Source organism: Lynx canadensis, chromosome B1, assembly GCF_007474595.2.
Source record: "Lynx canadensis isolate LIC74 chromosome B1, mLynCan4.pri.v2, whole genome shotgun sequence".
Classification (NCBI taxonomy): domain Eukaryota; kingdom Metazoa; phylum Chordata; class Mammalia; order Carnivora; family Felidae; genus Lynx; species Lynx canadensis.
This window is the reverse complement of record NC_044306.2, coordinates 24,948,957-24,963,596: the sequence shown is the minus strand read 5'-3', so window position 1 is coordinate 24,963,596 and position 14,640 is coordinate 24,948,957. Positions and strand designations below refer to the sequence as shown.

Below are 14,640 nucleotides of genomic sequence, written 5' to 3'. Positions count from 1 at the left end.
TTTTCATGAACTCCTTGATACCTGAAAGCTAATGTGTTTCCTCTCAACAGCCCAGTCAACCACAGCCAACTTTTCATGGATTAGTTTACATTGGGTTTCAGAGAAACTGAGAGGTTATGTGTGGGCATACCCTAAATTCCTTCCTCATAAAAAAGCAAGCAAACAGAGACCATAATACTAAGAAAAGTGGAGCAAGTGAGTATTTATAAGCTACTAGTATAAAAATAATGAAATTCATTTTTGGAGAGTGAAAGGGAATAAAGAGTTTGGAATGTTGGCCAAAGCCCAGCCTGGCCAGATAAAGACAATTTTCAGATCCTGCCGAACCCTGTAAAACAGCTGGGGGTCTTTGCAGTCACAGAAAGCACTTCACTTAGAATAGAATGATAAGATTCTGCATTTGGCTCTGGGAGTATTATATGTATGGAGTAAAGCATTTGTTGATTTTTTTAAAAAAGATCTTGTTTATTCATTTATTTATCAAATATCAAGCAACTACTGTAATGTCATACATTGGGAATATAAGTTGAATAAAACGAAATTCCATCTTTCAAGATGCTTACGGTCTAGTGAGACAGCACTAAAACCAGTCTGATCTGTACTAAAATGGAGACATGATATGGAGCAGAATGTTTCAAAGGAAAACTGAAATAGAGCGGTCATATTTTGTTCTTTCATTAAATCCCAATATCTGTAGATATTGAAACCTGATTTAGAGCAGAATACATCACATGGATAATTCCCTGAATCAAGCAATGATAATCAGATTGGAAAAGGGGGAATATCTTTGCATTTCAGTTTTGGGTGTTTTGTGTTTTTGTTTTTGTCATCTGTATTTCTCTTCTCAGTGATCAAAGGCAGCCAAGAAAATTAATACCAAAAGGCACCAAATCTGGGCTTTGTTATTAGGTGTGTTTACAAGGAACTTGGAATGAAATTATGAAAACCCTGATTTTTCCTCTCACACATTTGTGACAAAGAAGTATTTGATTTCTATGTTCTGCCTTACTAGCCACAACACAAAATGTGGAGAGACTGTGAATCTGTTATATGCTTCTGAAAGCTATCTTTCACAAGTGTTTCAGGCTATAATTATTCATTATCTTGGTTTTTAACATTTTCTGGCCAACAAACTAACCTAAAGGCAGGAGTACAAACATTCTAAGAAAAATGACCAAGGAATGCAAACAAAGTCAGATTCTAAGTCATCTTTCTCAATGGTGCGCTTTACATATTTGTATGAGATAGCTCCACAAATAACACCATTAATTAATTACCCAGCTGAAATATTTGGCAGTTATGGGGGTAGTAGGAGTAATGGGAGGGGGGGAGAGTGAGTTATATAAATTTTTAGAACTATATTAACATTAAATCATTAAGATTGAAGTCAAAGCATCTTTGTAGTTATAATTTATTGGTTAACATGTATTTACAGAACACTCACTTATGTGTTTATTAGCTGTTTTAATTATAGGGCACACAGACAATATCCCTTATCTAGAAAAGCTCATGGCCTAGACATGAGGGCATACCACAAAGCAAGATAATAAGATTGCAGTAACAAACACAGTTTTCTAGGGGCACGGAAAAATCAATGACTAACTCTGCTTAGGAAGTAATTCATTAAGGAGACAATATTGTTGGATCTAATAAAACAAGCAGAATTTTCAAGACACACAGGGCAAAAACTTTGCCATTTTTGGTTAATATAATAATGGTCTATTTTTCAGAGCTGCCATGCATTCTGACAAAATTTGCGAGGTGTTCTGTGATTTAACTTTAGAATGAGAGATTTCATATTACTTTATAGCGCTACTTTTCAAATATGCTCAGTCACACTTGGGTGACTAAAATGCAATGCTAATTCTCTAATTTATAGGCATCTATGCAATAGAGGACACGTTCTAAATCATAAGTGTAGACATTTTTCTCTCCCATGCAATTAAATGAAATTATATTTATTTAGGATGAATGTCCATATCTTTTTCCCTCCGAATAAGCCATTTATCTCCTTTTCTATCTCTGCCTATCATCTATATTTTTGAAAGGTGGTTGCATGATGCAGGCAAAAGTAGAAAGACACAGAGCTAGAAAGGGCTCTGTGGCTGTATGAGATGGCTGAAGTTGGATGAACAAACCAGCAAACCAACACAAGGGAAGAGAAAGGGGAGAAAATATTGGTAGGTATATTGGTGAGACTCCTCACAGGAAACAGATGCTACATTGGGTAACTGAGGAAAGTTTAGTAACAGAATTATATATAAATTTAGAGAAGCCACAAAGGCCAGAGGAGAGAATGGTTTTCAGTACCTGGGACTTGTGTGGAAAGAGTCACCTAAGAGAAGCTGGCAGGGACTCCTTGGGAAACAGATGGGGGCTAACTACCCAACTCCACAGCCCCAATGTCACACCCTGCCTTCCTCTCCTCCCAGTCTCCTCTTATTGGTGGAATAGGGAAGGAACAGGGAAGGGAATTGAAGGAATAGGGAAGACAAAAAGGTGGGCAGTCCCCTGGTTCTTTCTGTCCACACTGGTCAGCCTCCAGAGCACAGAGCTGACAAGAAGTAGTAGATCTGGGTGACAAAATGGACATTATCTAGCATAATACATTAGACTGCTTCCAGATTACAAATGGCCAGGTATGACGCAGGCAATTTGACCTTACCCTGTAGAGAGCCAGGAGGAGGAAAAAGTTAAAGCAGAAATTGATACGATCAGGTGGTGCTTTTCAAACATCACTCTGGTGACAGTGTAGAGAGTAGACTGGTGTAATGACAGGTTGAGTCAGGGAAACCAGTTCTGGTTGCTGTGGCAAAAGTCCATGGGAAGTGGAGGACTGCATTAATCCAATGGCAGGGAGAAGGGACGAGGGTTGATTAGAAGGCAGTGTTGACAGGACTGTGTGTAGGGGGTGAGGGAGGAAGGGTGGGAATTGGGAAGACACTATCCAATTACCCCAGGGACTAGGGATGTAGTGGATAATATTGTCATAGGAAAATAGGATGCAGGGTATACATTTCTCATGGACAAACTGTGAAAGCTGAAGATTATCTGTTCACAAGAGAGAACTTCACCCTAATAGAGACAGGAATTTCTAACGAGAGGTTAAAATATGACCAACTCTGTGTGTGCTGTGATAACTTCTGTCTGAAGTAACTCACTCAAAGGCTTACAGAGAAAGTGATCTCTTTTTTCCACATGGATGGCTGCTTAACTGTTAATTGGTGCCCTGAGGAAGCATTTAAGAGCTCTTGGATCAGACATGGGCAGTAGTAACACAGCTAGCTTCTATTTGGCTTGTACACATGGTAGTTATAAGCACAACTAATTATCATAAAAAACAGCTACCATTTTTTCAGGGCCTATTTTGTGCCAAGCATTGTTGCCTTACAACAACAACATGGCAGCTTCTTTATTTATACTTTAGAAATGGGAAAATGAGGAGGTTAAGTAACTTGCTCAAGGCCACACAGATAGGAAGCAGATGTGCTAGAGAGTATACCAATGGCATTGGGCCCACTCTTTAGGGGCATACAGATGCTGGTGGTATAAGGGAGTTATATGAAAATATTATGTGTTGGATACAATTACACACGAATACTTATGTGATTAATTATGATTTTTTAAAATAAATTAATTGCACCCCATTTCAGATCCTGAGAACATACATTTTGATGCTTTGATTCTTTTCCTGGTAAGCTTTCTGAATAAGGTGGTTTAAGAAATTCTCAATTGAGAAGAGGAAAAGGAAGATGCTGGCCCAATAAAACATTGAGACTAAGTTCCTTCAGGGAAAGGAACATGCCTTATTCATAAACTGCTTCCTTGATAGAACCTAAAAAGACACCTAGTATATGTTGCTGCTCGATATGTATTTCTGGAATGAATGAACCAACAGGAGGCTCTTTCAAAAGTGTCTCCCCTTGGAGATTTTTGTCATCACAAGGTGGAAGATGAGCAGCAAGATTAATTCCACCAGGCTGTATTTACATAGCAACATGGATCAGAATAGAAGATGTCTACTTAAAGCACACACAGAAACAACCACACAACTGTATCTCAAGAATTATTAATGGAATGTACCCAAAATGATTTTTTTTTTTTTAAGAGCTTCACAAGGCCTGGTGGGAATGGTTCCAGTTGGCTTGGATGAGAGGTCACACAGATTAAAAATAGACTTTCTTAATATGGAACAATAGGCTACATTCATTTAACAAGACAGAAAAAAAAAAAAAATGACAGGCCTCAGGGTGGGAATGAAGCTTAATCCTATTTAAGAGCTCAATTAACCCTCAGAAGATTGAGTAGGTCCTCTGCCTTCACTGCCATTCTTCTGTCTAGCAGAGCTTAAAAACAGAGATTCATAAAGAGGGATACATTTGTATATAACTGAAAATATTTTAAATGGGGCATAATAAAGTTTAGTAATACAAAAACCAGTTTGCTTAGGCCATTATGGTCCTTTAAGACTAGAAATAAGTCATTCTCTTTTAATTGTCAAATCTGTTACTATTATTAATAAAATATTCAAACACAAGTCTTTATCTTGACACATAAATTCACCGATTCTTAAAAAATAATTTCTTTCCTATAATTATCAAACAAAATCACATTTCCTTCTAAACTAATCAGTACACTCTCAAGAAATCTGCATCAAAATCCACGCTGGAGTAAATTCCAATTATTCTAATGTTTTAATATATAAAAGCCAGGTTCTGTTCAAATTAGTCCATCCTGGGTCAGACATCTGGGGGTCTGGATAGGTCATATGTATCAATGGGTAGACCTTATTTTCACAGATCACCTTGTGGAACCTCTTTCGGAATGGAATTTATCAGCTCTTTTCATTGGTGCCCTAGGATTATAGAAATGACTCAAATCATTAAAGAGTGACCATTTCATGTTTTTGGGTTTTTTTTTGTGGTTAGATCATGATAAAAAGTGGTGGTTTCATTATATTTATGCTTCTTGTTTAATTAGTTCTTTGTTCTAATAAAACTATCTTTAAGATATTTGAGAAGCTTGAAACACTGAAGGCTTCTCCCTATCAAACCGAAATTATTTAAATGGCAGAAGGAAAAGTAACTCTTTGGCTCTTCATTCCCTCAAGCAGTGGCATTTCTATCCCTTCTTCCTTCCCCTGCCCCATCCCCCAGCCAAGAATTCACATCCTAATTTTCTCCTTAGGGTGTAAAAGAATTTGCTGACATTCTGGAATAAGATGGCAACTTTGCTGTTATAAACTTTGTTTAAATTGCAGCTACTCTTGGAAATTACAGAGACTGTCACAACCCAAGATAAAGCATGACTTTGACCTTCTTTCTCTTTGTGATGTAAATGTTACTTAACCATTTATTTCTTGTCCCACCAGCTAGATACTAACACATCTATTTAAGGTATTAGAGCACTGGAACTATAATTTGAATTCATTTACTACATGCTATGAACCCGTTAAATACCACTGCCTTGTTAAATTGAACAATTTTTCTCTCAAACTGCCAGTTCAGTATTTTCCTTGTGTTCTGAAGGGCTACCTTTCAACATATTAGAGTCAAGAAATCAGATATAGCCTAAACAGGAGAGGAAAGTTAAGCTCATGGAAGGATACAAACTAGGAAAGCTTTTTTGTGAAAACTACCCGGTGGCAAAAGTAAGGTCACTGAACTAGAAAGAGAACATCCTCCATATAAAAATTATTGGACAAACTAATGCTTTTGTGTGAGGTCATTTAAGTCATGACATCATTTAGATGATAGCAGAAACTTTAACATGGTTCTTACAAAGTCACAAACACCAAATTTCTAAGTGATATGCTTCAAGTTTGGTAGTATATCTTCAATTTTTAAAAAAGATTATTATTATTATTATACATAAAACATAAAACAGTACTGAGGATAATCAAAAGATATTTTTGAAAAGCACCTGATTCTATCAATCCAAGTCTAATTTTTCACATTTCCATGTTTCTCCTTAGTCTTTATCCATTTCCCATGGTACTGATAAGCGTTATAATCATAGCCCAGAGCATAGATACATTTTCTAATTTTCTCATACAATCATTCATATTGCTTCAAAATTATACTTTTGATGGTACAGCATCAGCTTTAAATAAGTACACTTCGTTCTGTGACTACTATTGTAAGCTATTTAAGACGAAAAAAATAAATCTTGATGATTACTGACAATTGATTTCCAAAGGCTGTTCCCTGGTACACTAAACAACATCTAATTCTTTTCCTCAAGAAAAAAAGTTGTGGTTATGGTTACAAGTAAGGCTGCAAGAAGCATACATCTTATTCTAACATGATGTAACGTTCTGTTAGAAAACCACATTTTTTTCTTACATTCTGAGCAAAACAAATAGATTTTTCAGAAATCCAATCATAACATTTGCCTAGAAATTGATGAGATTTATGCACTTTTGATATTTAATAAAATGTCTACATGAAGATGGAATTTTATTCTAAAATAGGAAAATAGGAGGGAAAACATAACCAAATGTCCACTTACCAGCCGTTTCCTTCTCTGAAATACCTGGAATAGCCTGAAAAAAAAAAGCCACAAAAATTATGTTATCACTAGAAAGAAACATCAAAATGTTATTAGGAATAAAATGAACTACCATAAATGGAGCAAATATTAAATAGAACCCAGCAGCAGAGAAATGAGCAGGCAGGGGAACTGAATAGACATTTTTCCATAGAAAGCATACACATGGCCAACAGGTACATGAAAAGGTGCTCAACATCACTAATCATCAGGGAAATGCAAATCAAAATCACAATGAGGTATCACCTCCCAACTGTTAGAATGGTTAAGAAAAAGACAAGAAATAATAAGTGTTGGCAATGATATATAAAAAAGGGAACCCTTGTGTACTGTCAGTGGAAGTGTAAATTACACAGCCACTAAGGAAAACAGTATGGAGTTTCCTCAAAAAATTAAAAAATAGGGGGCGCCTGGGTGGCGCAGTCGGTTAAGCGTCCGACTTCAGCCAGGTCACGATCTCGCGGTCTGTGAGTTCGAGCCCCGCGTCGGGCTCTGGGCTGATGGCTCGGAGCCTGGAGCCTGTTTCCGATTCTGTGTCTCCCTCTCTCTCTGCCCCTCCCCCGTTCATGCTCTGTCTCTCTCTGTCCCAAAAAAAATAAATAAACGTTGAAAAAAAAAATTAAAAAAAAATAGATCTACTATATGACCCAGCAGTCACACTTCTGGTATGTATCCAAAGGAAATGACAAGAGGATCTGAAGGAAATAGCTGTACTTCCACGTTCATTGCAGCATTATTCACAACAGTCAAAATATGGTAACAACCTAAGTGTCCATCAATGAATGAATGGATAAAGGAGATGCGGTATATACACAATGGAATATTATTCACGCATGAGAAAGAAAGATATCCCACCATTTGCAATAACATGGACCTAGAGTACATTATGCTAAGTGAAATAAGCCAGACCAAGACAGACTCTGCATGGTATCATTTATATGTGGAATTAAAAAAAAAAAAAAGTGGAACTTCTAGAATCAGAGAGTAGAGATGTTGCCAAGGGATGGAGAAATATGGAGAATTTGATAAAAGGGTACAAAGTTTTGGTTATAAGACAAACAAGGTCTGAGGATCTAATGTGTAACATGGTGACTAGAGTTGATAAAACTGTATTGTATAATTGATTTTTTTTGATAACTGAAATTTGCTAAGAGAGTAGAACTTAAGTGTTCTCACACCCCCCCCCCCAAAAAAAGTAAGCATGAGAAGTGATGGATGTGTTAATCAAACAGATGGTGGAAATTGTTTCACAAAGTATGTGTATATTAAATCCCATGGTGCACACTTTAAATATCTTATAATTTTATCAGTTATACCTTAATAAAGCTGAAAATAAATAAAAATAAAAATGAGAGTTGGGGAACTATCAGTAAAGTTACTAGATCCAGGTATAATAATTGTCAATCATCATGTAATTCTTTTCTTCTCTGAAAACTCCTATTACCCTGAAAAAGATGTTGGCAATAAATAAAACCAAAAACATTTTTTGAATTTAGATAAAATTTTTACAGTTCAATTTCTTTGTCCTGTTTTGGAGGCAGAAAAAATAAATTGTTTGGTGGGTGTCTGGGCATTTCAAATCTCTCCCTTGTCTCTTCAAGGCTCAGATTCCTCCTTTATTAGACAGGGACAGTCACATCTACTTCTTAGGGTCACTGAGAGGACCAACTGTAGTAGCTTCTATAAAGCATTGAAGGTCCTCAGGAAAAGGTAGCTGCTGTTACTGTTTGTTTCTATGGACATTAGGCCAGTGGGTCAATTTACCGATATGAGAGGTCTAGAAGTTCAATTCCCAGCAACCATCATCTATCACTATCACTGTTTAAAAAACAGAGCTCAAAATGAGATGTTTTCAAAAGACTTTAAAGTATAAATGTCTAGTTCTACTCTCTGTGGATATTCTAAAACAAATTAAGGAAGTTGAACTTCTGGTTCCCATTCACGTCAATTATTCATGTATATAATATCATAAACATGAGGGTATTAAGTTGTACTGGAAGACTTCGATCCATCTGACCCACTAGGATTTCATACTTTTTAACCCCAAACCACTGACCAAACAAGATGTCTACAACTGACGTCTCTCCCTCTCTTCAGGGACAAAGTCCTGAGTTGGGGTAAGAGAAGTAGGCTAGTAGGCTTAAATGGGTGATTAGTTTTGTTTAAGTGTGTGTGTGTGTGTGTGTGTGTGTGTGTGTGTGTGTGTGAGAGAGAGAGAGAGAGAGAGAGAGAGACAGAGAGACAGAGAAAGACAGAGAGAGAGAGACAGAGAGAGACACAGAGAGAAAGTGAGAGGGAGAGAGACAGGGAAAGAGAGAGGGAGGAAATAGCATCAATCTTCATTTCCAAAAATATCAAATATCAAGATACCACCTTCTTTGTGAGATACTGATTAACTGTTGTGATCCTCACCTTTGGAACTTACAGAATTTGGAGACTGATGCAATTTTCAAATAAGGGGAAAATGTCTCTATGGGTAAAAAATGGAGGTTTTATTTTGGCAAAATTAATCTACAGTGAAAGTATATTTTGACCTAATATCTGTCTACATGTAGTTGTTCACTTCCTGTCCTCTGGGCATGAATGCTGACTCTGCCTCCTGGCGCAGGTGCAGCCAGCCATGAGGAGAATATCAGGTGAGTAAATGGGAGAGTGCAGGGTCATGACCAGAGACCAGGGCATCGAAGGGATTTCATAGGCTTTAGGTATTATCTTCCTCATTATCCTTTCATTTATAGCAGGACCATCTATTTCTCCTTCCCTTTAAGAAAACTGTTGAGATTCTACACTATAGGAAAGCCGCTCACCCTCCCCCCCCTTATGGGAAAATTATTGTGCAGTTTTGGTGATATTTGTTTACTTCTTATGTACCTTTTTTGAGAAGGAACAGAAACCCTCCCAGTGACAAGACTGCAAATGTTGGTGATAAGCAGTTAAAAGGCGTTCATGGAGAAAGTGCCTCAGGGGGAAAAAGTAGCTAACACTTACTAGGCTCTGAATATGGATAAGGCACAGTTCTAAGCTTTTACCTGCATAAACTCACTGAATCCTTAGAACAACCCCATGGAGTCCTGGAAAGGAAAGTAACTTATGCAAGGTCACAGTCAGTGATGGAAGCCAGGATACAACCACTGGCATGCTGGCCTCTGAGGTCATTAACACTGAGTTTCCAAATACTAATCAGAGTCTTTCTGAAACAAAGGAGGAGAAAGATTTGGAGAGATTCCATGATAAAACGCCAAGATCATGAAATATGTGTGCAGAAACGTCTATGTGAGATATTTAGAAATTATCTAAGTAAGCTCTCTCTTCTTATAGCCCACGCATTTAAGACAAAGTGAATGTGTTGCCCCAAATCACAGGTTGACCAGTGATAGGCCCTCTTCCTATTTTGTTCTATTTGTTTACAAAGTATATAACTGAGCACGTATAAGTAAATATTTAATAAAATGTTAAGCAATGAGTTGTGCTATAAAGCAAAAATATTTTAGTCTCCATGTAGCCAATGCCTATTACTTTAGAATCTCACCATGTTCTGCATGATTAATTAAGCCACCAAGGCTCCCTTCCATGACATAACTGTGTGATTAAAGAAAGGAAAGTCAAAGTTTAATGTACCCAGCCATAACAGCTGAAAGTCTCTAAGCTGATTTATCTTTGAATTTGAGGGAGAACTGTCTCTCTAGGGAAGCTTTATGAGTAAATTTTATAAATGCTGACACTTCATTTTCAATTAATTTGAGCTATTTGTTGATTCCTAAGTTACATGCCTCACATCATCCTATGTACAGAAACCCTTGGCAAAGTCTTCTTCTTTGTGGAATTCACAATCCAACTGAAGGAGATACACGACAACAGAGAATAGTTCCCATGCAGTGAATGCTCCCTGGCAATGATTAGCACCATCGCTGGGGGGACATTAAAAGGAAGGGGTAGATAGTAGGTAATTAGGACTACCTGGGTGCAAATGCAATGGTTTTCTTGGGCACTGAACTTTTGGGAAGGAGGCATTGGTCAGAAGATGTCTTTTGCCTTTCATTTCAGAGAAGAGGCATGGCTAGATTTGGGCTTCATGTCTTGGGGTTCTATAGTGTTATGTCTATTCCTGCACTGGGAACAAGACAGTCCGTGCAAAGTGGCTGTATAGACTGATACGGAGTAGGTGTTCAGCAAACATTTGTGGAATTAAAATAGCAAATACATATTCATATATACGGTTTAAATAACATGCATGACTGTTGCTTATGAGAAAGCTCCTATAAAAAGCATATTTTTGAATTCATTAGGGGTTTTTGTTAATAGTTGCCATATGTTTCATTTGAACTATATCCTCAGGAAGTGATTTAACATTTCTGGCAATAAAGCAATTAAATACGATTTTCCTGCTGCCCATATGGGTTCACTGTAACCTCATATTTTCTTCTCTCATTTCTTAATGGAACAAAGGGAAGTCTACTAATAACTTCCAAATGAGAGGGAAAAAAAAATCATTCGCGGTCTTGTTATTCTTTGTGATATTCAAATGATAAGTTAACAATCTTTTTTTTTTTTTTTAATGGCTATACTGACCCTCTAGTAGTTCCCCACAAGTAAAGATTTTCATTTAAATTGATCTGGTTTTATAACTCAACTTTAAAAAGCCACTAAAGAGAAAACTTTTTAGTTAAAGGGGAGAAAATAATTTTCTTTGTCTTACTGAGGTCTTTTAAAGCTGTGTGTGGGAGCTCAGACTGTGCGTGTGTCTGTTTATGCTTTTGACGTGAAACATGGTTGGGGGAAATGCTGGTTTTGACATGCCTTCCGGAAATGTTGTAGACATATGTTGATTCTTTTGGTCTGCTGCTAGAATGGCTTTCTTACAGGAGGGACCTCAGCTGGACACCTTTTAGAAACTTACACCAACCACACAGAAGCTGCTAACAAACAGTACTATAAGTAATAGATGTCATATCTGAATTCGTTTTTGTGTGATGACAATTGAAACATTTTAGTTGATCTAATTTCTTCTTGATGCTTTTAGTTAGAAACAGAGTATGATTTTTCCTCTTTAATGTGCTATTTTTATTAATATGCCATGTCCCTCACTTACATAAATTATTTTTTCTCTTAGTTCTTTGGAATCTGAACCATAGAACACTACCATTAAGAAGGCCCTTTGAAAGGCAATCCTTCAATCAATGGGCAGCTATGATAGACTGAAAGATCTTACATTCTATGAAAAAAAATTGTTTTTTTGTCTTGTGGTAAACAACAAAGCACTACAATTTATTTTGCGTTTTCTTTCTTCATAGGTTGTGCTTGTTTTGCATATTTTCTTAGACATGTTCACTCAGAAATGTGTAGGATATTCTGTTTTGCTCTATAGGAATTCTCTTCATTTGCCTGTTTAAATATAGCAAGAATCAGTGGCAAAGTAATTTATTCCTTTTCCTTAAAAACATTCACTTTTGTTCCCACAAAAATATTTTGCAGACAAATTGCAAAATGGGTAATTATGTCCTCAGAAATTGCAGGAAAACAACCATCAGTGAAGGAACAGTCTCTGTCTCAGATGAGGGCACAAGAGCCTATTGTGGGCACAATGGGCAACAGGAAGAGTTTGGAGATTCACATTTTTGGGAAGACATGAAAGACAACACAAAAGAAAAGAAGGTACATTGAAAAATGGGTTTGTTTCCATCTCTTTATTTAAAGACTCTTTTGAAATCACTCCAGTCTGTGATATTGTTAACTAGTCAATGATTTCTATTTGCTCCCACTTGAACAAAGAAGTTCATTGAAAAGCTGTGTCTGATTGGCAATCTGATATCGTCTGTTTTGGTTTACAAAGTATTTCTCTGACAGTCATTATTCTCTTATTAAAAATATAGGCTCTTCATAGTGAAGGGGACTTAGATATCATTTAGTTGTGTTTCCCAAAGTAAGTACTTCAAATACCACCTTTTGAATTTTAACTATATATTTGTATCGCCTATAAATTATTCCCTTACTAAAATTTAAATATTACAGTGAAATAAATATCCTTTTTATTTGACTTATTCCAAATAATAAAAATAAAATGTATGAATTTATGGGTTTGAGTTTTTGATATTACCCACAATACACATGAAAATAAATATTCAAATTTAAAATATTTATCTCTGGATCAGCTGATGTACACCAGTAGTCTATGTAACCATATATCAGGAAATACTGATCTAGTTCTTTCTCTGTCAGTTTTCCTATAAGGATGTTGAGATCCAGAGAGATCGGTGACTTGCTCGATGTTACAGATCTTCAGTTGGCCAAATGGGGAGCAGAGTAGAGTCTGGGTCTTAAAGCACTGTCTGCTATATCATTATTCATAAGACTGGTGAAGTCAAAGCTCACCAAGGTTTCACCCTCTAGCATTCATAATTTCAATTTAACTTAGTTTCTGAATCATTCAATGGAAGATAATGGAAATTCAGGTACAGGAGAAGAGACAACATGCTAGTATGAGAACTCTTTTCAGGGTACACATGTATGTGACCAGAGTGAAATAAACGCATGAAATTACCCAAGAAATGTAATTTATGTTGTATATCCTTATTTCCAAAAAGAATTTGACATGTCTTATTTAATAAAAGTTGTCAGCCATACTGAGAAAGTTTTTTCTTCCTGGCCAAGATCACAAACTTTAACAACTGTCCCTACAGGTTTGCAGACTGAAACCATAGCTTTATCTATATTCTGTGGTAAAGAAATTTGCGGTCTTGGCTTAAAATAGTTGTGTAAGTGTTTAAAGCAAAGATGAAGTTAATTCTTAAGGGATATTTTGGTGCTGGTCACACCCTTGAGCAGAGGTGGGATAACCCTGTCTGTCTGGATAAAAATGTAAGTTGGGCTTCTAACCTTTAAATTGTTTTTTTTCTTTTTCAACATACTCACATTTCCTGTATTTAAAGTTGGTGGGTTCCTCTTCAACAAAGTACAGAATCTGATTCTCATTCCATGCTCACTTCAGATAGCCAAATATTCATTTTAAGTCTGTCCAGCTCCCGACAAAACTCTTGCTGAGGCCATTTTTATTTGGAAACATGGCTTAAGAGAAAGCTAATTATTATACTCATTTGAAAAGGAAGTCATTTTTTTTTTTGCTTTGTTTTGTTTTTTGTAAGCTACATAAACAGAAAAACCCATGGCTGAGTCACATTGACTTAACTCTTCTCAGCATTTATTGAAGTTCTTAATTTTAATGCTTCTGCATTTCCAACAAATCCACTGATTAAGATATTATTCATGACAGAACTCAATATCCTTTAGATATATTTTCATGTTGTGAATTCCTTTCAAAATGTAACAAATCATGTCTCCCTTCCCAACTTTGTAATTATGAAAGTTCAGTGCTAAATACAATGTTTAATTGAAGTTACCATTTTGGCATAATCGTTTTACCTTTTACATGGCTTTATATAATTGTGATATCTTATTAATCCTACTTTGTGACGTTTGCTGTAAGTTGCTCTATTTTTGTGAATTTGTTAAGTTATATATTTTGAAAAAAAATTTTTTTTTCAACGTTTATTTATTTTTGGGACAGAGAGAGACAGAGCATGAACGGGGGAGGGGCAGAGAGACAGGGAGACACAGAATCGGAAACAGGCTCCAGGCTCTGAGCCATCAGCCCAGAGCCCGACGCGGGGCTCGAACTCACGGACCGCGAGATCGTGACCTGGCTGAAGTCGGACGCTTAACCGACTGCGCCACCCAGGTGCCCCAAGTTATATATTTTAAAACATCTAATTTTATGCTCAACCTTAGTAATTCTGGAAAGAGAATTGTTGAAGTAGCTGAGTATGTTCATAAATTTCACTAGAAAAATTGCATTATTTCTTCCTTTTTGTGTATTTGTAACTTCTTCAAAAATCAATTTGTGAGTTTTTCCAAACTATTACTTTACTGAAAAGTATGGTGAGTTGCATATGGTAGCCATTTAGAAATACTAGTTATTCAAGGTAGCTTGCTTTTTTTAAAGTCTGGTTAATGAAAGTTCACAATTAAGGAGCACCATAGACATGTAGACTTATTTTCAGTAAACATGATACTCAAGATAGGTGACTTATTCAGGGA

At 36.4% G+C, this 14,640-nt stretch overlaps 1 protein-coding gene across 1 annotated transcript in view; it reads right to left on the bottom strand.

The window, feature by feature from the left end:
* The window catches only part of DLC1 (DLC1 Rho GTPase activating protein), a 443,051-nt gene that overhangs the window by 227,982 nt on the left and 200,429 nt on the right, over nucleotides 1-14,640 (bottom strand). Inside the window, exon 5 of the mRNA XM_030312240.1 lies at nucleotides 6,511-6,544. Coding sequence (XP_030168100.1) covers nucleotides 6,511-6,544 — 34 coding nt within the window. The remainder of the gene's footprint in view (nucleotides 1-6,510; nucleotides 6,545-14,640) is intronic.